This window comes from Saccopteryx leptura, chromosome 1, assembly GCF_036850995.1.
Source record: "Saccopteryx leptura isolate mSacLep1 chromosome 1, mSacLep1_pri_phased_curated, whole genome shotgun sequence".
NCBI lineage: Eukaryota > Metazoa > Chordata > Mammalia > Chiroptera > Emballonuridae > Saccopteryx > Saccopteryx leptura.
The window spans coordinates 349,656,048-349,678,816 of record NC_089503.1 but is presented as its reverse complement, the minus strand read 5'-3'; the positions used below and the strand labels follow the sequence as shown (position 1 = coordinate 349,678,816).

General features: G+C 39.5%; 1 protein-coding gene across 1 annotated transcript in view; it reads right to left on the bottom strand.

Annotated features, from left to right (window-relative positions):
- TMEM30A (transmembrane protein 30A) overlaps positions 1 to 13,057 on the bottom strand; it is a 56,074-nt gene extending 43,017 nt beyond the window's left edge. The window contains exon 1 of the mRNA XM_066359012.1: positions 12,613 to 13,057. Coding sequence (XP_066215109.1) covers positions 12,613 to 12,849 — 237 coding nt within the window. The 5' untranslated portion in view covers positions 12,850 to 13,057. The remainder of the gene's footprint in view (positions 1 to 12,612) is intronic.
- Between the last annotated feature and the right edge of the window lie 9,712 nt (positions 13,058 to 22,769).

Sequence of the window (22,769 nt, the reverse complement as noted above, 5' to 3'; positions counted from 1 at the left end):
TTCTCTCTTTCTCCTCCCCCCTTAAAAAAAATCAGTAAAAAAAAAAATTTTAAATAATTTTTTGAGGGTTCTCTGCTTGAGCAGGAAAAAGAAAAAAAAAGAGGCCCTGTGTAAAAACATTTTCTCTCATCCACTATGTCTACAGCAGGGCTTAGCATACAGAAAATGCTCAATGTCAGCCCTGGACGACACTGAGGTAGCTGAAAGGACAGAACATTTTCCCAGGCGCACTGAGGTCACGGGTTCAATCCCCAGTCAGGACACATAGGAGAAGCAACCAATGAGTACACAACTAAATGGAACTAAGTAAAACAATGAATTGATGCTTCTGTCTTTCTCTCCCCCCCCCCCCACCTTTTTCTCAAATCAATGTAAAACTAAAAAAAAAAAAAAAAGAAAAGAAAATGCTCAATGTTGATTAAAACTCTTGACAAATTAAATTCAGTCTATGAGCTGTTGCCATTGTAAGGTCGGTGGATAATGGAGAAAGGTCAGACCCACGAACTTTGGCTAGGACCGCCCACAACCAAGCGCGTGCGAAAAGAAACTTCCCAGGAGCCCTTTGGAAAAAAGCGACCGTCTGCCAGCCAGTGAGATTTCACCACGTCATATTAGCTCAACCACCCTAGAGACCCTTTAAATATCTCCCACGCAGGTCACCACTTGCGACTTCCCTGGCCTCCATCTTTCCTCGGGGCCAGGGAACCTCCTCAGGCGGGATGTGCTGTACTAAATAAAGCCTTCTGTTATTCCACACTTCATGGTTCCAGCCCCCTTCCTTCCTTCTCCATGGGGAAAAATACCTTACAGCCATCAAAAACTACAACATCCTTCATCAGTAAAATTCAAGGGTGGCCTAACCTAAAGTCCAGTTTGTGATAAACTCTGTTGGCTAGATACCGTATTTCCCCATGTACTCTTATATAAGTGCTTCCATGTATAAGGTGCACCTTAATTTCGAGGCCCGAAATTAAAAAAAAAAAAACAATGTGTTACATAAAGTTATTGAACTCAAGTTTTATTCATCATAAAACTCATACAATTCCTCATCACTGTCAAACTCCCATCCGTTAGCTTGTCCTCATCTGTGTCTGATGACGAATCACCGTCTTCATATATCGCCTCGTCCTCAGATCCATCTATGGAAATGCAAACAAACAGAAACCCACAACCACTGAATAAGAGACGCACCCGTTTTTAGACCTCAAACTTTTTCCAAAAAAAAGGTGCATATTATACATGGGGAAATACGGTAAAAACAATGTTTTCCCTTGTACATATACTCAGTAGTGGGATTTCACATGGATCTTAACAGTTCTAGTTGCTATTTTGAGGAATCTACACACTATTTTCCGTAATGGCTGTATACCAATTTACATTCCACAAGGGGCTCCCTTTTCTCTACACCTTCATCAACATTTATGTAAGGCCAGTAGTCGCAGCCACCATCACAGCCGCCTGGCCCATGCAGGTTCATATTAGATTCCGACAGACAGTAATGAAACAACGGAGCCAAGAACTGGTGGGCCATCATTTTTAATCCTAGCTTGCACCTGGCAGGCAAGTAAAAACACACTGGGCTCTAAAACCCACTCATTCAGTGCTCACAAAGCTACTGATTTATCTGAGTTTTCCCAGGATCAAAAGTTTCTAGCTCACTGTAAAGCCAGCAGGCAGGGCCAGGGCCAGAATCACAGCAGCCCGGCCCATGCAGGTTCGCATTGGATTCGGACAGTCGGTAAAGAAACAACGGAGCCACAAACTGGTGGGCCATAGTCTTTAACTCTAGCTTGCACCCGGCGGGCAAGTAAAAACACACACTGGGCTCCAAAACCCAGTCACATTCAGTGCTCACAAAGCCTCTGACTTATCCGAGTTTCCTAGAATCAAAGGTTTCTAGCTCACCAGCCTGATTCTCCTCAGTTCCCCATCTCCTTCCTTCTCCCTGCATAAACTGCACAAACTGGCCTTTCACTCAACACTCGCCATCTTGGCTGCTTCTCCTGGCCTACTCCACGTGGCCTTTCTCTGCTCTCTGCTCTCTCCTCTAATGATAATCTCAGGAACCAAGAGCGCAAGCTCCCGCTCCGTCCCCATTTTATAGTGTAGAAATCGAAACCCTTAATCCAAAATACAAAATAGGTAAGTCTCTAATACAAAGACACTTCTCTGAGGCATGATTGGATTGTACCACCCCACATCAAAAAGGGTGGGAAAGGCTTAATCCCAAAACCAAGCCCCAGGCTACAAGGATTCTGCCTGCCTTTAGCCCAGCACACATTAATATCACCTGGGCGACGGCCTCCTCGTGGGCAGCACAATCTTTAACAAAGTGAGCATAATACATTTTATCTGCCCAACACTCACTAACCTTATTCACCTCTGTTCCCTATCTCCTTCTCTCTGCACAAACTGGCTTCTCCTTCAGCACTCCACCATCTTGGCTGCCTCTCCTAGCCTCTTCCACGTGGCCTTTCTCTGCTCTCCTTTCTAATACTAATCTCAGGAACCACTGAGAGCAAGTTCCGGGTCTGCCCCACTTTATAGTGCAGAAATCAAAACCTTTAATCCAATATACAAAATAGAGAAGTCTCTAATACAAAGTCACTTATCTGAGGCATGATGGGATTGCACCCCCCACATCAAAAAGGGTGGGAAAGGATTAGTCCTAAAACCAAGCCCCAGGCTACAAGGATCTTGCCTGCCCATAGCCCGCCCCCAACACACATTAATATCACCTGGGCGAGGGGCTTCCATGTGGGCAGCACCATCTTTAATAAGGTGAGCATAATATATTTTATCTGCCCAACAATTTACCTCTTGTCTTTTTGATAAGAGTAGAGCTTAAGTGTCCTCACCACACCAAAAAAAGGGGGGGACAACTATAGAAGGTGATGGATGTGTTAATTAGTTTGATTAAGGTGACCATTTCATAATGTATTGTAAAGCCAGAAGCCACGGCTGCCACTACTACTATCACAGCAGCCTGGCCCATGCAGGTTCACATTGGATTCGGACAGTTGGTAAAGAAACAACGGAGCCACAAACTGGTGGGCCATAGTCTTTAATTCTAGCTTGCACCGGGCGGGCAAGTAAAAACATACACTAGGCTCCAAAACCCACTCACATTCAGTGCTCACAAAGCCACTGACTTATCCGAGTTTCCTAGAATCAAAGGTTTCTAGCTCACCAGCCTTATTCTCTTCAGTTCCCCATCTCCTTCCTTATCCCAGATACAAACTCTGTACAAACTGGCTTCTCACTCAGCACTCCGCCATCTTGGCTGCTTCTCCTGGCCTCCTCCACGTGGCCTCCTTCTGCTCTCTGCTCTCTCCTCTAATGATAATCTCAGGAACCAAGAGGGCAAACTCCCGCTCCATCCCCATTTTATATTGTAGCTTCACAACCTCTAATCCAATATACAAAATAGGGAAGTCTCTAATACAAAGTCACTTCTCTGAGGCATGATTTAATTGTACCACCCCACATCAAAAAGGGTGGGAAAGGCTTAATCCCAAAACCAAGCCCCAGGCTACAAGGATTCTCAACACACATTAATATCACCTGGGCAACGGCCTCACGTGTTATCTTAAACAAAGTGAGCATAATACATTTTATCTGCCCAACATGTATATGTACAATATATCAAACCATCATATTGGACATACTAAACATATTCAATTTTTATTTGTCAATTATACCTCAATAAAGAGAGGAAGAAAATAATTTATACTAAAGATAATAATTCATAACTTACCAGAGGAACAAAAAGGGGCTAAAAGGGGCTACCAAATGAGAGAGGAAATACAGTTCCCTTATGTTTAAGAATACTTATAATGTGATAAGGTGCCAAAGAACTAAAACTTGGTATTAGCAACGCCATTTTAAAGAGGAAAGGTCAGGCTTCTTGTCCCCTCCTTTCTATGGAGAATGAGGGAAAAGAATGCAGGAGCTTCCTGGCTTGCAAGGACAACTGAGTCAGATAAGTCATAATTTAACTACAGAGCAAGGAAGACAGATTCATCTAAGAATCCCGACACTTCTCTTTTCTTAAAAACCTTTAGAAAAGAGTGTTTATGTACCTTAATTAAGAATTCCTACACTCTGACTCCCCCTCCCCTCCTGGAGTCCTTAGAGGGAGGCACACCTCTAGACAAAGGGATCTCCAGACCACTCCCCTTGCTTGAAAAACCTGCATTCTTTAACATTTTATTTTTTTATTGATTTTAATTTATTGGGTTTACATAGATTCTAGTGTTGCCCTGTAAAGCCAGGAGGCAAGGCCCGGGCCACTATCACAGCAGCCCAGCCCATGCAGGTTCGCATTGGATTCGGACAGTCGGTAAAGAAACAGCGGAGCCAAAAACTGATGGGCCATAGTCTTTAATTCTAGCTTGCACCCGGCGGGCAAGTAAAAATACACACTGGGCTCCAAAACCCAGTCACATTCAGTGCTCACAAAGCCACTGACTTATCCGAGTTTCCTAGAATCAAAGGTTTCTAGCTCACCAGACTTATTCACCTCTGTTCCCCATCTCCTTCCTTATCCCAAATACAAACTCTACACAAACTGGCATCTCACTCAGCACTCCACCATCTTGGCTGCTTCTCCTGGCCTCCTCCACGTGGCTTTTCTGTGCTCTCCTCTGCTCTCTCTTCTAGTGATAATCTCAGAAACCAAGAGCCCAAACTCCCGTTCTACCTATTTTATAGTGTAGATTCAAAACCCTTAATCCAATATACAAAATAGGGAAGTCTCTAATACAAAGTCACTTTCTGAGGCATGATTGGATTGTACTGCCCCACATCAAAAAGGGTAGGAAAGGCTTAATCCCAAAACCAAGCCCCAGGCTACAAGGATTCGGCCTGCCTTTAGCCCACCCCAACACACATTAATATCACCTGGGCTATGGCCTCCTCGTGTTATCTTTAACAAAGTGAGCATAATACATTTTATCTGCCCAACATGCCCCGAATGCATCCCCCTCCCCGTAACATTTTATATGCTTTCTAATAATCATCCCTCTTGAAATCCTTTATATGTATAAAAACTTGTAAACTAAACAAGCGGGGGTTAGGTTCCCTAATAAGTTAGCCCCAACACTTTTAGCAAAGGTATTTTCATTTGGTCTCTCTCCTTATCCTAAGCTAACCATTTCGTTGTGGCAACAGGGATGGGGGGCAGACCTGAGAAGATTTGAGAATGTCTTTGCCGGGTATGTAAAACAATTATCGCTACTGTGTTATCTCGTGGTGTAGGAATGCTTTTTCCTTTTAATATGATAGACCCTATAGATAAATGTTGTAAGCTTCTTAGTAATTGACTATTGTACCATGCTCCCTCCTTACCCACCCCAACCAGTACTTGATTTTATATAATAGAAAGTCTAGAAGGGTAAGAGGGCCTACATGATTTGGGACCATGCCCCATGTAGCTAGCTGGCTAATTAATAAACTCCTTGAATTCCTTCTGTAACCTGCCTGGTGTCTCTATGTAACCCACGGATTGCAGTACTTGACAACAATAAAATGCCAAAAGTACACAAAGCACAGTACAGAATACAGTAAACTGCAAACCTGCCCATCAGCTTAAACATGAAACACAAAGAACCAGAGACAAAACTGAACAAATGTAGGTAAATAGGCTTAAGAGTTATAAAATTTCTTAGCTTTGTTTTGCTACCCAAAATCAAACAGCATTTCTTCTTGGTAATCCTAAAAACATACCTCATTTCTAATTTATTCCTAAGAAACAGACTGAATTTAATGCAGTAAGAAAGGAGGAATTTGAAGGACATGCAATTTTTATAGTGTATAAGGACTGGAAAACTTTCATTTTTGAATGTAAATCTGTCTTAAAGGAAATCAATATAAGACCAAAACAGGTCATCAACAAAATGCTGACTAATAAGGTAAATCATTTTAAGTATTAATTAGATTAAGTTAAAAATGGCATTTTACGTACCCCTTTGAACTGATTTTTCCACACTAAAGAATTTATCAGGAGTCCTTTTTCTAAAGGCTGCAAGGAAGACAAAAGGTAACCTAAGAAAACCTTGTAAAAGCAATTTTCTTTAGGTTGCTTGAACTTTATCTGACTGTGACAAAGAAATGAAGAAGGATATGACCTGAGCCAAGATTGATGGTAAATTTAGCTAAGGTATTTTATATCTATTAAACTTGTACAAAGGCAGAACACAAAGCAATTGTCAGGGATCATTATATCTAATGGAAAGATTATTGAGGGTCAGGATGAATCAATTAAATACTGCTATTTTTATAACCAATGCTAAATTTGCAAGTATGTTTATTTAAAACTTGAAGTCAAGGGCAGGAAATTCTTTTCTGTAAAGGGCCAGAAGGTATTTTCGGCTTTACAAACCAAGAAGCAAGGCCAAGAACTCTTCTACAATGAGAGATAACAAATTTGCACCAATTTTTTATTGATTGATTAATTTCAAAATATAATTAAAAATTGTACGCAATTTTCTAGTGACACAGATCTAATAAAAATGAAACTTTTTCAGGCGAGGGATAAAATTTTACATAGTGTTCCGATTTAATGTTCTCTTATCTTAAATTAAGGAAAATGTTCATCTGTAAAACCATTCTCAGTATCTAGGGCTAGGTCTTACAAACCAGTCTGGCTGGCTATATCATGCCCTGCTCTAAGTACTAGAGTTACTTTAGTAACAAATTAAAACAATAATACTATAATCTTCTTAATTTCCAAGAGTCCTAAGCAACTGCAATTCATCTGAATATTAAAATCTTTAAACTTCTTAACATAAAGTGGTTAATCTTTAACAATCTAGAAAGCATAAGCAAAATATAAACAAAGAATACAAAACATAGGAGAAAAACTTAATTCTCTTAAATATCTTAGAATCTAAGAATCCAAGTTGCCCAGGAGTAAAAATATATACTATATATAAAATATATATAATACTGCTCACAAAAATTAGGGGATATTTTATCGTTTCCTATTCATTTTGAAATATCCCCTAATTTTTGTGAGCAGTATATATTAGCGGGGGAGGGGGGAGCATCAATTCTTCATTGCAGCACCTTAGTTGTTCACTGACTGTTTCTCGTATGTGCCTTGACCAGGTGTTCCAGCTGCGCCAGGGACCCCTTGTTCAAGCCAGCAACCTTTGGGCTCAAGCCAGCAACCATGTGATCATGTCTATGACCCCACACTCAAGCCAGACACCCCGTGCCCAAGCTGGTGACCTTTGGGTTTTGAACCTGGGACCTCAGCATTCCTGGTCGACGCTCTACTATCCACTGCACCACCACCAGTCAGGAGATAATACTATATTTTTATCAAAAACAAGGTAAACAGAAAATAATCAGGATTAAATATAAAGTGAAATAAACAAGACTCGGGGTTTCTCTATCAAACATGAGGGGATGCCAATCCACTAAAATTTAATGAAAATGTATCTTGAAAACTTTTGGAAATATTAACTTGAAGTAAATGTTTAGTTTTTTAACTTACTCTGAAAATTACTCTGAATAATGTTCTCATCCAATTATAATAATTAAACTATATAACTTCATATTGACAACTGCCTTTACAATAGATAAGAATACCTCACTATTTTTTTCAAGTTAGCTCTAGTCAAATAATTTCTCAGCCTCAATAACAAGGACCCTAGACTAGAAAAACATCACCTCTGGGGTAGAAAGATATGCCTGACTCCTACAAGTGCCAAATTAGAGGCAATATTTATTCCTTGCTGCTAATAATGAATGAAAATAGTAAACCTTAGTGTTGAGTAAAATTTAAATATTTAAAATATTTTCTTATGAATGATAAATTAACAACCTTAATTTCCTAATAACTTCACTTTATTAGATTATGGAAAATCTAAAAATAAACTAAACAAAATATATAAACCTAAGTGGTGGGGGGAGATATACTGCCAAATATAAGCATTAAAATTTTAAAATACGATTTTTTACACATTTGTCAGGAGAATCCAACAAGCTTTCTAAGAGTAGTAATTTTTTAGCATTTCTGGAACAAAGACCCACTTGATTTTTATACTTAAAAAATCTGGATATTTGATCTTAGCACTTTAAGCTATATTACAAAAGCACTCTGATTTGGCAAGTATCCTTTGGCCTGGTAATTTGATTAACAACACAGCAAAGACTTTTTTTTTCTTTTAATTGTTCCATTAATTTGAGAGAGAGGAAGGAGGAGAGGAAGGAGGAGAGGGAGAGAGGGAGAAAGAGGGAAAGGGAAAGAGGAGAGGGGGAGAGTGGGGGAGAGAAGGGAAGAGAAGAAGAGAGAGGGAGAGAGAGGAAAAGAGGAAGAGAGAGGGAGGAAGAGAGAGAGGGAGGGAGGGAGGGAGGGAGAAAAGGAGAGAGGGGAGCAGTTCCATTGAGTTGTACACCCACTGACCACCTCTCATACATGCCCCGACCAGGGGTGGAACCTGCAACCTCTGGCATGCCAGGTCAACACTTGATCCACTGAGCCACTGAAGCAAGGCAAAGAACATTCTTTAAATTTTTCAAAAAATGAGGAAATAAGCTAAGTAGTATGAACAACTTAAAGCATGAAATTGAATGCTGGCAAGAACTTCTGGTTGCTCACTTTAAATAACCCTCAATACAGCTAGTGCTCCACTTACGACCACGATTGGTTCTGACAGACCGGTCAAAACATGATTTGGTCGTAAATTGAGTAGGCTATATGTACAGTACTGTGAAATGATTTTATAAAAATCTTTAAGTCAGATTTTATCATAATTTTCTTTCATTATTGTTATATATCATCATTTTCTTTGTTCATTTTATGCCATTTGTATCATCTCTACACCATTTTGTTTCTTATTTTTGCATTTGTCAGGTTTAAGTAAAACACTGCATTACCGGTACAGCTGGTTTAATATTTGCAAAGACAACTTCCTCTTGGTAGACATCTTGGGAGGGGTTTGATGAAAAATATCCAAGACACAAAACACAAATTGCTATACCGAGTCTGGGATAACAGTTGAAATGGTGCACAAGGAGATGGTAGTGCTGGCAGCAGCTGGTCCGCACTGTCGTAGGCCCAGCTGGGCAATGCTTGCGCTGCCAGACTCAGAGCAGTCGTGACTAGTGACTGTGGTCGCAAAGTTGAATGGTCATAAGTTGCATAGGTCGTAAGTCGATCAATATTTGTATTTAAACGAAACTACAGTATTGTCTTGCAAAGGGTGGAGAGTAGGCAGAAACAAGCATGTGTGTTTTAGGAAAGTTTTTCTCAATAAACTCTAAACTCAATTCAGAACCTAGGTTTTTCTCAATAAACTCTAAATTCAGAAACAATTCTTTACGTATTTAATAGCCAAATTTTTTTTAAAAAGTGAATCTACTCACAGAACTTATGTTAGTGTTGTTTACAAAATTCCTAATCAGTCCTACTTTCATCTCCTCTAGTTCCAAAGGTGATACAATTTAGATATACAGCATTTTTTAAACAAAGATTTTATTTATTGATTTTACAGACAGGAGAGGGAGAGGGAGTGAGAAGCATAAACTCATAGTTACTTCACTCCAGTTGTTCATTGCTTGCTTGTTGTATGTACTCTGACTAGGCAAGCCCAGGGTCTCGAAACTGCAACCTCAGCGTTCCAGGCTGATATTCTACCTGCTGCACCACCACAGGCCAGGCTAGATATGCGACACTTTTTAAATCACATTAAAGTTGGAAGTCATACAATTTTAGTGTTAAATATTATCTTAGAGATCATCTGGTCTGAATCTTTTGGTTCTTCCAATAAAAAACTGAGACTCAGCCCTAGCCGTGAGCTCAATCGGTTAGTATCGTCCTGACATGCTTTTTGGTTTTTTATCTTTTTAAAAAAACAAAACAAAACACTGAGCTGTTCCTATATGTGCCCTGACCAGGAATCAAACCAGCAACATCTAAGCTTTAGGATGATGCTCTAACCAACTGAACTATCCAACCAGGGCAGGTTGTAGGTTTGATCAAGGTCAGGGCACATACAAGAATCAATAAGAATGAGTGAAACAACAAATTGATTTCTCTCTCTCTCCCCCTCCTTCTTTTCTCTAAAAGTCCATTTAAAAAAAAAAAAACACCTGCGACTCACAAATATGCCTAGGATCACTAACAGGTGGAAATTCAACTCAAATGCCTTGACTTTTAACTCCGGTGACCTTTTCACCAGACCAAGCTGCAGCAGATTCGTCAGGGCACTTGAAATCAGAGGCATACATGAGAACTACATACTTAAGAAATCTGCATTTCTCCAACTACATAGTGTGAAGGTGAAGAGCCTTATTTTATTTAAAATCCCAAAATTTTTAAAGAAAGTAAAACATTAATTTTCACAGAATAGTATAATTAACAGAAGTTGAGTTTTGATAAATACCCACCATATAAAATTGCAAATTACCGCTACTTTCATCTTACAATCTGAAGAAGTTTAAGAAAGATGATCAACTTTATAATGTTAAACTATTATACTCTTCTACTTAACTAGTAATACTGCAGTAAGAACCCTAATGTAGTATAAAAGCTTAAGGCTGGGAATAAAGACTATCTGGGTTTGAGTTCCTGCCTCAATTTTACAATATTCTTCTAGCTTACTAGGAAATGTCAATCTCTCTGGCTCCAGTTTTCATCTCTTGATTAAGGATGATCTTATACAAACTTAATACCAAGAATCTTATCTATACTGTTTCTAATTCTCATTTTAAAAGGCATTATTTATGTATTTTACAGATAGGGAAACTTGAGGCTCAAAGAGATTTAAGTTTTCAAAGAAGCTGAGTTAGTGGCTAAGCTGGAATTTAAACCAGGTCTGCCTGACTCCAGTTCAGAGCCCACAGTCCTTGCAATAATACATCACTTTACTCATACGCCTAATCCCAGTGTAACTGGGAGAACAAGAAGTACTACATTTGAAGGACTATAAGGGAGATAGGAATTATAAAACAAATAAAAATACATGCTGAAAGAAAATACTGTGACACTTTTAGCTATTAAACTGAAAATGAATTTTTTATAAAAGATTTAAAAACTATGCTATGGATACTATTCTTAACATAGTATTGAACACTGTACAATTAAAAATATATTAATTTTTGCAGTGGGCCTGTGGTGGCGCAGTGGATAAAGTGTTGACCTGGAATGCTGAGGTCGCCAGTTCGAAACACTGGGCTTGTCTGGTCAGGGCACATATGGGAGTTGATGCATCCTGCTCCTCCTACCTCCCCTTTCTCTTCCCCCTCTCTAAAATGAATAAATAATTTTTTTAAATGTTTAAAAAAATATTAACTTTTGCCCTGTTCGGGTAGCTCAATTGGTTAGAGCATTGGTCCAAAGTACATAAGTTGCAGGTTCGATTCCAGGTCAGGGTACATACAAGAACAGATCAATATTCTTGTCTCTGTCTCTGTCTGTCTCTCTCCCCACCCCCTCCTTCCTCTCTGGCTAAAATCAATACACATATGTATTAATTTTGCTTTTAGAGGTAACATAAATTAAACTGAAAAACAAGTATCTTTATACTTATTCCTGTAGTGAAAATAATATTACTCTGAAAGCCCCATCAAATCACATGCATAAAATTAAAGGAAAATGATATAACCTGATAGAACAGAAGAAATCAAAGAAATCTGCCCTTTCAAACAGATAAAAATACCCTCAGATACTCAAGGAAAGAGATTAGCAGGTGTTTAATATTGGCCATAATACAAAGTATTTACATTTTAGTATCAACCTATCTTCACCACAGATGGATGAATAGCCTATGATTGCTTCTTTGACAATTCAAGATACTTCCCCAAGTTTCTCTACCATGTCTTATATTAGTAAAACGTTCAGCAAACAGTGTACAACTTATTGTGATCACTGACTCTTTTATTAAAGTTTAGAATTGGGGGTGGTGGTGAACGAGGGCGAATGTACAATAGGACATGGTTATTAATAAACATAGCCTAAAAGAAAAACCGGAATTGAAGTTTCAGGTTACTATTTACCTATATCATGCCCTATAACTAAAAGCAGCAATTAGCTCAAAATAAAAGGTATACCGTGCACATTTAGCTCATTTGTCCTAATACGTAACCTGGTAATGACAACTTCTTTAGATAAACATCGCCAATACCTCCATGACTCTGTGAGTCCTGTGCCCAACGATGACCAAGGTGTTGTTCTGGGTCTTAGGATAATCCCCCCTCACACAGGTAATGACACTCTGACCACATCAATTCTTCCACAATAACATATAGATATAACTCCACACACACACACTTCTTTTTCTCTCTCCCTTTCTCAACTTCTGCTGGAGGTAAATAAACCCCACGGAGTCACAAAAACCGCTCCTGAAGGGGGCGTTCTTCTTCTGCCCCACCCTCTATTCAACACTCATTTCACCTCTAATAGTGTAAATCGCGAGAGGAAGCCGGAACCAAACTGCAAATTCAGAAAACCCGCAGAAAGAAAGAAGAAAGCGAGGGGAGAGGGAAGGTGTGGGGGAGGCGAGGGCCGTGGGTCAACCTCCCGGGAGCGGAGGAAAGAGCGGGCAGCCGGAAGAGCCGGCTCCCCGAGCAGCGCCGACTCCCACCGCCACCCGCTGCCCTCACCTCGACCTCGCGGATGTTGTTGGAGGTGACGAAGATGCCGATGCCGATGGGGATGAAGATGAGGCCGATGACGAAGAAGGTAGGCAGCACCGTGCCGGCCGTGAGTATGGGCTGCCAAGCCGGCAGCCGTTGCTGTTTGAAGGCCGTGTTGTCGGGTCTCCGGCTCTTCGCGGTACCCCCAGGAGCACACGGGGGCCCATCGTCCACTTCATCCTTCGCGTTATAGTTCATCGCCATGGACCCTCCGAGCGCTGCGCCGCCACTCGCAGGTGGACCGTCCTGGGAACCCGCCCGCTGACCCTGCCCGTAGGTGCGCAGGCGCCGCTGCCGCCGCGACCTCCAATGTAGAAGCGAGAGAGGCGGGACTCCCTTCTGCAGACAGCCTCCAGCCGACTGAGGGACGAGGGGAGGGGGAAGAGGAGGAGGGTAGAAGGGGAAGGGAAAGGGCGGGCACACGGTACTCATCGGCCCTGTGACGACAAAGTGCGGGCCTCGGCCCCTTGAAGCTGGAAGCTACGAGAGCGCGTGCGCAGGCCTGGTGGGCGGGGCGGGGCGGGGCGGGGCGGGGCGGCGCCCGTGCGTGGGCCCTGGTCTTCTCTCCACGGGCTTAACGCTCAGTTCGCAGCCGCCTACCTGCGGCTCTCACTGTCTTGGGGACGGACGTTCTAGGATGTTCTAGGCTTTCTAGACGGTTCGCTGGTCTGAGCCCGCCCGGCCTGGACCACCCTCCGCAGCCCTGGAGCTGCTGACAAACCGGTCTTTCTAGTGGCCTCGGCGCCAGACAGGTTTTTGTTTATTCTGAAGCCCTCTCTGGAGAGAAGCGGAGCTTTTGAGAGACCAAGGGATTGGAGTATTTGCTTTGGGCTGTAAAACCGCGAATTTCGGTCATTGAAATAAATCTCCATAGTGCAAATACAAACTTTAAGTGACATGTGTGATGGGTGACACCTGTGTCCTAAAATCAGGAATAAATGATGTGACTGGGTTAACCGTCTTATTTTGCTCTGTACTTGAGCTATTCTCCCATGTTTTTATTCCGTTAATGGTCTTCCTTTCTACTGTCTTTTCTGAGTCCACGTGTCTCGGCGCAGATTTAAGAAGTCTTCTGTAAGAAGGTGTAGCTCTTTATTTTACAGTTGAAAAAAAAACCTCAAAAAAATTACTTCATTACTACAAAGTGAGATACTATGCAGACCCTATAAAACTACCAAGTATTCTCTGAGGTCTTGGGTTCAAAACCTTAGGCTTGCCTGGTCAAGGCACAATGGGAGTTGATCTTCTAACTTCTCCCCCCCCCCTTTCTCTCTCTCTCTCTCTTTCTCTTTCTAAAAATGAATAAAAATCTAAAAAACAATTATTTTTAAAAAAACTACCAAGTACTTATTTATGGATAGAAATATCCATTGTATATAAAGTAACTAAATCTTTATTACTACAGAGGTAATATAAGTATAAAGCCCAATTAAAAAGTAAATAGTGGTAGGCCCTGGCCGGTTGGCTCAGTGGTAGAGCATCGGCCTGGTGTGCGGAAGTCCCGGGTTCGATTCCCGGCCAGGGCCCGGGTGCTGAGGATGGCTCCATGGCCTCTGCTTGGGGCGCATGTGGGAGTCTGTCTGCCTTCCCGGTTCCAGCTTCAGAAAAATACAAAAAAAAAAAAAAAGTAAATAGTGGTAACCTCCCTCAACCGGATAGAGGATATTTTTTCTCTACTTCTATGTTCTTATTCTGTATTTTACAAAATTTCTGCAATAAGCATATGTTTGTAAACTTCTTTTTTAAATTATATACAATCCACACTATATTGGCATCTTTGAAATCCAGATCAGAGAGTAGGTCACATCTGAAAACAAATATCCAGACTCTATTTTCTTTAAGGCTTTGTCTGCAGCCATACCTTTTGGAAGATAATTCAAGAAAAGGGAAATGAAAAGAGTGCTTGGGACTCATAATTTACAATTAAATGTATTTTCAAAATGACTACAAGCCTCAAGATGTGAGCCAATCTAATATTTTATCTGGAAGATAACTAACTTGCTTGTTTTGCTTTTATATAACATCCATTATTTCTTAAATTCTTAGCACTGGTAACATTGGTAGATCTATACATTTTGTTTTGATCCAGGCATCCCCAAACTACGGCCCGCGGGCCGCATGTGGCCACCTGAAACCATTTATACAGCTCCTGCCGCACTTCCGGAAAGGGGCACCTCTTTCACTGGTGGTCAGTAAGAGGAGCACTATATGTGGCGGCCCCCCAACGGTCTGAGGGACAGTGAACTGGCCCCCTGTGTAAAAAGTTTGGGGACCCCTGACTGTAAGCCTTACTTTCAACCTCAGGCTCAAATGGAAAATACTCATCCATCACAGTTAATGCAGAAGGCATAGGCTCATTTTATTTAGCTAAATTCTGTTGGTTAATAAAAACGTACATAACAGTATTGGACATAGGGCAAGTATTTTCCTCCCTATTTCTGCCTATATCATCATACCCACTAAGTGTGATAGTTACTTATGTGATTTGCTATTTCAGCATTATCTGTAAATATGATCAATATTTTGTCCTCAGTTTTTTGCTATAGTGATCTGAATGATCATGTTTTTATCTGTTTCCCTTTTCTTTAGTTTTGTTTGTTCACAGGAAAGATTAATTCCTTGTCTCTTTTTCTTGCTAGAAATTCCATTTTGACTAAAATAGACTTTTCAAACTGAAAGCTTTCTTAAATTCTTGTCTAAAACTTACATTTCAGGTGAGGACCAAATGGATGATATGACTTCAAGATCTCGTGATGACATCCTTCCAGAGCCGTTTCTATACTCTGCTATCACAACATGCTGTTTTCCCCAGCTAACATTTTTTTTACCTCTCCATTTGCTCAAGAAAGTCAGAATTTAATTGGTCATACTTTGTAGTTGTTGAAAAACTACTTACTAGGTAGTTTTTTTTCATTTATCTGATGAAGTAGGAATATTTTTCAATGTTCGGCATTTCTGGGGCAACAAAAGAGTGTGTACTTGTTCTCACAATGGATTACTAATATATGCAGTTTTTAAACTGTTTGCTAGGAGTGCTTGTATGTGTGTTGATGACACATTTAGATAACATATTGTTTAAATGATTGTTCATTTGCTGATTCCTGGTTTTAAAAAAAGTATGTGGCTAAACGACATTGATTAATGCTGACTACCAGGTCAATATAGAAAGTGTGCAGTGAATACTTGAGCCCAAATATGAAAAGAAATTCAAAATAATCAAGCAGACACAAACCCAGTGGTCTGAAAAGGTGTATATAAATAGCTTTTGGAGAAGTTTTATAATAAATTTTATTTTAAAATTAAATTGCTGTGTTCAAAACACTGAATTGGGTAACCAGATACATTGGAGAAAAACATTTTGACTACTGAGTTACATAAGGAATTAAGAAGAGGAAACTAAAACCGGTCTTTTACTATTTTGCCAAAATGCCACGTAGACTTGCTTATTAGACTCCTTTGAGTGTTCGGTGCTGCTTCAGTTCTCTAGCTTCTAACCACATTTAAATCATTTTATTCACATGTTTAGCTTCAAAATGTTTAAGAAAGTTAAAGAGAGCCGAGAGATGTACTATAGTTTTTACCAGTATGAATTTCAGAAAAAATTCTTAGGGACTGGAAATAGTTTGAATTTTTTTTCATTCCTATTTAACTAAATTTATTTTTAATTCAGAAGATTTTTAGGAAAAGAGTGATGTAGAATTTGCATAATAAATTTAATTTCTTGTATTTACTGCATCAGAGCTTAATTCAAATTGATTTTGAAAAATTACTTCCTTTAAAGTTGACCTTTTCCTGATTTTTATGTAGTATATTTATTAAATTTTTTCAGTTAGACATTAAAGAAAATCCTTTTGTTTTGACCCTGAGGGATTGATTAGCCTGAAGTTATTGGTGTTATAATGAAAGGTTTTGCAAGTTTCTGAGTTACCACAGTCAGCAATCAGAAATACAAGTCAAACCAGATATTTAAATGGTTAGTCTCACTAGAGGAAAGAGCAATGCCACCAGAATTCCTTAGCAGACAGCCTAAGAACTTTGTTTTGAGAAGGAAATAACATTTCTCATAATTCCACACTCTTTAAATGAAAGAATATAATTCTAATAAGACATCAGACTTTATGACTTCTTTGTAGTACATCCCATGGTATATATTTCTCCAATAGATGCCATCAATTATAAATAAGGCCTTCCCTTCAAATAATAATTTTGCTGTCTCTTGGTTGACTGACATCTATTACAAGTACAGTATAGTAGTGTAGTTATTTTTAAAAGGAGAGGAACAGAGGAGGTAAGATACTTTCCTTACTCTATGAGAATCAAGAGATATAAGAAAGTAGATCTTTAAAAAAATGTTATTTTTTTATAAATCATACACTTGGACTATTTTTAGATGTAGTTTTAACTTACCTTTTTCTGTTATTCCAAGTGTTAAATTATTGGAAGTCCATGGGAAGTCCATTTCATCATTTGTTTTCTGAAACACTTGGGTTTCAAACCCTGTGAAATTACTCATGTGTTTATTTAATGCAATTCTAACATATTTTAAAGGATAACCCCAAAGTTGGCTTCAATGTGCCCTGTTTTAGTAGATCCATTGGTGGGAGCATCATCTGGATGCACCAAGGTTGTGGGTTTGATCCCTGGTTGGGACACAAACAAGAATTGACCAGAGAATGCATAAATAAGTAGAACATCAGGTTGATGTTTCTTTTTCTCTCTTTCATCCTCTCTCTCTCTCTCTAAAATAATTTTTTAAAAATTAATGGGCTTAATTGTGCAAGTCTACTTTTATTGACACTTTTTTTAGTCAATGGAAATAACTATCAATGACAAACACCAAGACCTTATAGGACTTCCTTCTGATTAGCACACCATGAGGGACAAGGTAGGGATTCAATAAACTATCCCACAATGTCATTTTTATTGTCACTGAATCTTCTGGGAAGAGTAATCTGTACTCACTGTCTGTGGTTGTTATAACCAGTCTCTGAGCAATCCACTGCTCTCCCACTTTAGACCCCACATCTACTGAAACTGCCTTACTAGCTAATTCCTACTCACCTTTCAAGATTCAGGTGAGTAGCCAATTTGAGGAATATTTCTTTGTCCCCTCAGACTGAGCTAAGAACTGCTCTCTGAGCTCAAGGCAGCTTACACATACCTCTATCTTTGCCCTTATCATAGTACTGAAAAACCTATCTACTAGATACAGTTTCTTAAGATCAGAGACTATTTCTATTGTTTTCTATATTCCAACACCTGGCAAAGTACCTAAGACATAAAAGATATTTAGTAAATTTTGTTGAACTAATTTGACCTACTCAATGGAACTCACATTTTACTGGAAGAAACAACTTGCCAACAATAAGTTGAAATGTAGTGAGGTAAGTGCTGTATAAGATGTGAGCACAAGGGATTATGGGAGGTTTGAGCAGGTGCCACACCTTCTTTATGATGTCAAAATTAAAATATGGAAGTGTATCTTAAGGTCTCAATGATTTTATATTTATCCACCCAGGAAAGAATAGGATCAAAAATGGTCATAAAAAAAGTCGAGCCTTAAACTACCTTTATTAATGATTTGCAAAACTGTATACTCTAACTTATTATATTTTTTTTTCTCAAGCAAGATCTTAGCAGTTGCCCTGGAAACATAGGTCTCAGATACATACCACTTTTGAGAGATAGATATTCAGTTTGATAGCTTATATAGTCCGTTTTTCCTACCGCCTATGTGCACTAATTCTCCATGTGGGAACCTGGACTCTGTGAATTGAAAATGACTAAACACACTTTTCTTGTTAAGATGGCATAGACTATCTGGTGGTCTGAAAAAGGCTCTGTTTTTGCAGAGAGTATATCTTCTCTTAGAATCAGTGATTAATTTTTTTTTTTCTAGAGAGACAGGAAGGGAGAGAGAAAGGGGGAGGAAAGATGAGAAGCATCAACTTGAAATTGCTTCACTTTGGTTGTTTGTTTATTGATTGCTTCTCATATGTGTCTTGATGGGGGGGAGCTCCAGATGAGCTAGTGACCCCTTCCTCAGCCCGCAACCTTGTGCTCAAACCAGCAACCTTAGGATCACGTCAGTGATCTCACACTCAAGCCAGCCACCCCACACTCAAGCCAGCAAACCCAAGCTCTAGCCAGAGACCTTGGGGCTTTGAACTGTGGACTTCAGCATCTGAAGTCGATGCTCTATCCACTATGCCACCACCGATCAGGTTAGAATCAGTGATTATTGAGAGTCTTTTCTTGTTTAATCCAGATAGTCTGTATCTGAAACCTTCAGTGGGCACAGAGGTTTCTGCAAGGGAAGAATAAGTAGCCAGAACAATTTGTAGTGAAGATCTGGTACAAAATACCCTGACCAAAGTACTATTCCTGAAGGAGCAATCCTTGGGGTTAGGAGTCAATAATTAGGTGCCTACAAAACATCCTGCCATTTTCACTAAACATATGCCTTGCTCTCAAAGAGGAGAAAGAAATGTGCAATGGGAGCCAGAAAGACCAGAAATGTGACTAAGGTAATGGGAAAGGTCTGTGAAGATTGGGAGAAAGGAGATAGGATAGCTGGAAGAAGAGTAGAAAAAGGCCCCTCTCTAGAAGGAATTATATTGCCTTTTACAAGCACTTATCCAGTACCTTGTATTCACTATGAGGAATATGCAAGACTTGCATTTGAGAAGCTTACATTCAAACTTAGGAGATACCTTTGTACACCACAGCAAGTCAATATACAGCAGAATGGGGTAAAGGTACTCCTGAAAAGAAATAGAAAAAGATTTTCTCATTAAAGGTGCTTATCTCTGAAAGAAATGCCGGGAAAATGCCAGGGGAAACTAAAGGAGGACTGAGTATCTTTTTTAAAAAAAAGATCTGTGAACTAGAGGGAATGAGGTTCCAACCATTATCTGTGGAACCACACGGTCACTGAAGGTGGCCCTGTTGAAGGAAGACCTCATTGTCTTCCATCTTTCATAGGTTCTTTAGAATCTGTTAAATACAAATTTCAAAAGTAGATTTTAATGTAAAAAAAAAGTATTTTGCATTGCTGCCTATTGCCAGCAAGCATGGGGCCTCCGTATGTTACTGCAATCTCCCACCCAAGGGAAAAGTCTGTCCCTCGTTAAAGGTGAGTTTAGCCCAGGGCTCAAGGAGAACAAATCCATTTGAGCAAATCTAGCGGAAAGCCTGAGACCCTATTCTTTTGGAAGTCATGAAATAAACAGACAATAACTTTTGGCCAGTGCTTTTAAACAATGAACACAAGGGCATCATCTCTCCGAGAAGAGAGGTTGCAGAACTGCCTTGCTGGCAAGATCGCTAACATCTGCAACTTTCCTTTGGAAAGCATTGTTCTGACATCTTCTGTGCCTGCTTTTGTGATGTGTGTATCTTTAAATAATAAACAAGAGAAACCCATTCCTTTGTCCCAAATGAGGCAAAAAGAAGTTAGGATTGGCTATATCTATGGACCCCCATTTCTGTTACCAGGCTGATAAACAGAAGAAGTCAGGGCACAACCTCACTATCACCCCACCCCACTTTGTGGACACATTACCCGACTGCTTCGGTAGAAACTGGGCCGCGGACAGCTGGTGAAATCTCAGGGATGTCCGCTCTACTGAGTAATTTACCTTTAGAAACTGCTTATTACTTGAATATTTATTGATAATACCTTTGGTGAGGACAAAGGGGTAAGGGGAAACCTTGTGCTTGGTTTCCATCTCTTGATGTCTTGCAGTTTGCATGTTACGGTGTAACTCAGAGAAAGAGCGTCTCTCACTTCGGCTGATCTGCTGTACCGCTTCTGCTTACTCACAGTGAAAAACACCATATTTAAAAAAAAATATATGGAATGCAGAAGTGAAAACTAGTTTAAAGCAAGCAATTTTAAATAAGGTGGAATACTCATTTTCAATTATTTTAATTTTATGAATATTATGTTCCAACCCAAAAGAGAATATTGCACAATGCTTTTATATCACAATTGTTATTTTTCTCACTCTGGTGAGATTTCAATAAAATCAGGTGACTTTGGAAATAACACAGAGAATATCTTAATTGGTTAAGTAATTTCAATAACCTGTGATTACCTGAAAGCAGGATATCACATTCATATAAAAGACAAGTACATATTCATAAACTCACTTGGCTAGTGAAAAATAAACTTCTCATGTACATAATAAAACTTAAAGAAGAGAAAATTGAGAATGCTATGAAAACAGAATGTAACTCCAAAATTTTTCAATATATTCTTTTGCTTTCGAAAATCCATTAAACCTGCAAGGCTTCTAAGAATATCTGATCACATTATAAGCCTCTTATATTGGAGAAGATAACATCTGATATTTTTAAAACAAAATCTAGATTAAATAAACATAAATCTGCACTGTTAACAAAATCTGTAAATGGTAAGGTTAAATTAACCATACAGCATAATTCAAAACAAAATAAACAAAACAAGAGGATAAAAACCATCAGAAAATAAATGTATTATGTTATGGCACCGAAAAACGTTTATGTTTAAATGTATGAATCTATAGCATTTTCCCTATGTAACAAACACGGTTGTTATATACAGTGTGTCCGTAAAGTCATGGTGCACTTTTGACCGGTCACAGGAAAGCAACAAAAGACGATAGAAATGTGAAATCTGCACCAAATAAAAGGAAAACCCTCCCAGTTTCTGTAGGATGATGTGGCAGCATGTGCGCACGTGCAGATGATGATGTAACACCGTGTATACAGCGGAGCAGCCCACGGCCATGCCAGTCGAGATGTGGACGGTACAGAGGAAAGTTCAGTGTGTTCTGTGGCTCGCTAAATTCAAATCCGTGACCAAAGTGCAAGGTGAATATCGGCGCGTTTATAACGAAGCGCCACCACATAGGAATAACATTACTCAGTGGGATAAGCAGTTGAAGGAAACTGGCAGTTTGGTGGAGAAACCCCGTTCTGGTAGGCCATCAGTCAGTGATGAGTCTGTAGAGCAGGCTCAAACTTGCGGCCCGCGGGCCGCCGAACAATTTTGTGCGGCCCGCAGACTAATCCACGAAGTTCAAAATATTTTGGATAAAATTAAGTAAGCAGGGGCCTACTTGTATTTTTCATTTCTCTAGCATCCTAGCTAGATATTAGCTTAGTTAACAGCAGTTGTGATGCGAACTACAGTTTCTGGTCGTTTTGTGACACTGAGTAAACTGCATGTACGATTGTGCTTGTTGTACTGATTTTTTTTTGTTTTCAACTGCAGTGAGAAAAGTGTTGCGTAACAGTTGCCTTTTGTAGACCTAGTGCGGCCTGGCCGAATGGCTGTGATCTTGCTCTGCGGTCCACATGCTGAGTTGAGTTTGAGACCCCTGCTGTAGAGGCTATACGGGATAGCTACCTAAGGAGCCCTAAAAAATCTGTGCGTGAGCCCACATCGAACTGCACTGAATAGGTATGAAACTGGGAGAGTTTTCCTTTTATGTGGTGCAGATTTCACATTTCTGGCGTCTTTTGTTGCTTTCTGTGACCGGTCAAAAGTGCACCATGACTTTATGGACACACTGTAGTTATGGAGGAAATGCTGAAAGTTTAACAAAATGAAATATTAGTTGTCACTCAGCAATATTGATTCCATGAAACTTCCCAATTTTTATGACTTTATTACAACTATTTAAATGTTTTTCTTCTTTGCCTTCTAATTAGTATTTTTTAGCAGAGCCATAGCACTGGAGGTCCAAGGGGGATATATGCCTCAGATGCCAGTTGTGTTTTTTTTAACTTCCGTTATGCATTTGTTGTTTTTAGAATTGTTGCTCATCAAATTCATAAACACACCCTACCTTTGTTCTATTTTTATTTATTTCCAGGAAAATTCAACCATAGGATCAAGAGAAAAGACACAAACATATGACACTGTCTGACACATCATTTACTCTTGCTCTGCTGCTGATTTTTAAAAGCTGAAAATTATTTCAATATCATTTGTGTCTCTCTTAATGTTTAAGCTAGTTATTCCATACATGAGTTTTTTTATGGTTGTCCTAAAATGCAACTAATTATTCTCGTTTTGTTAACATTCCAGGCAACTAACATGAGGAATATTTACTCTATCCACTATTTTCAATAAA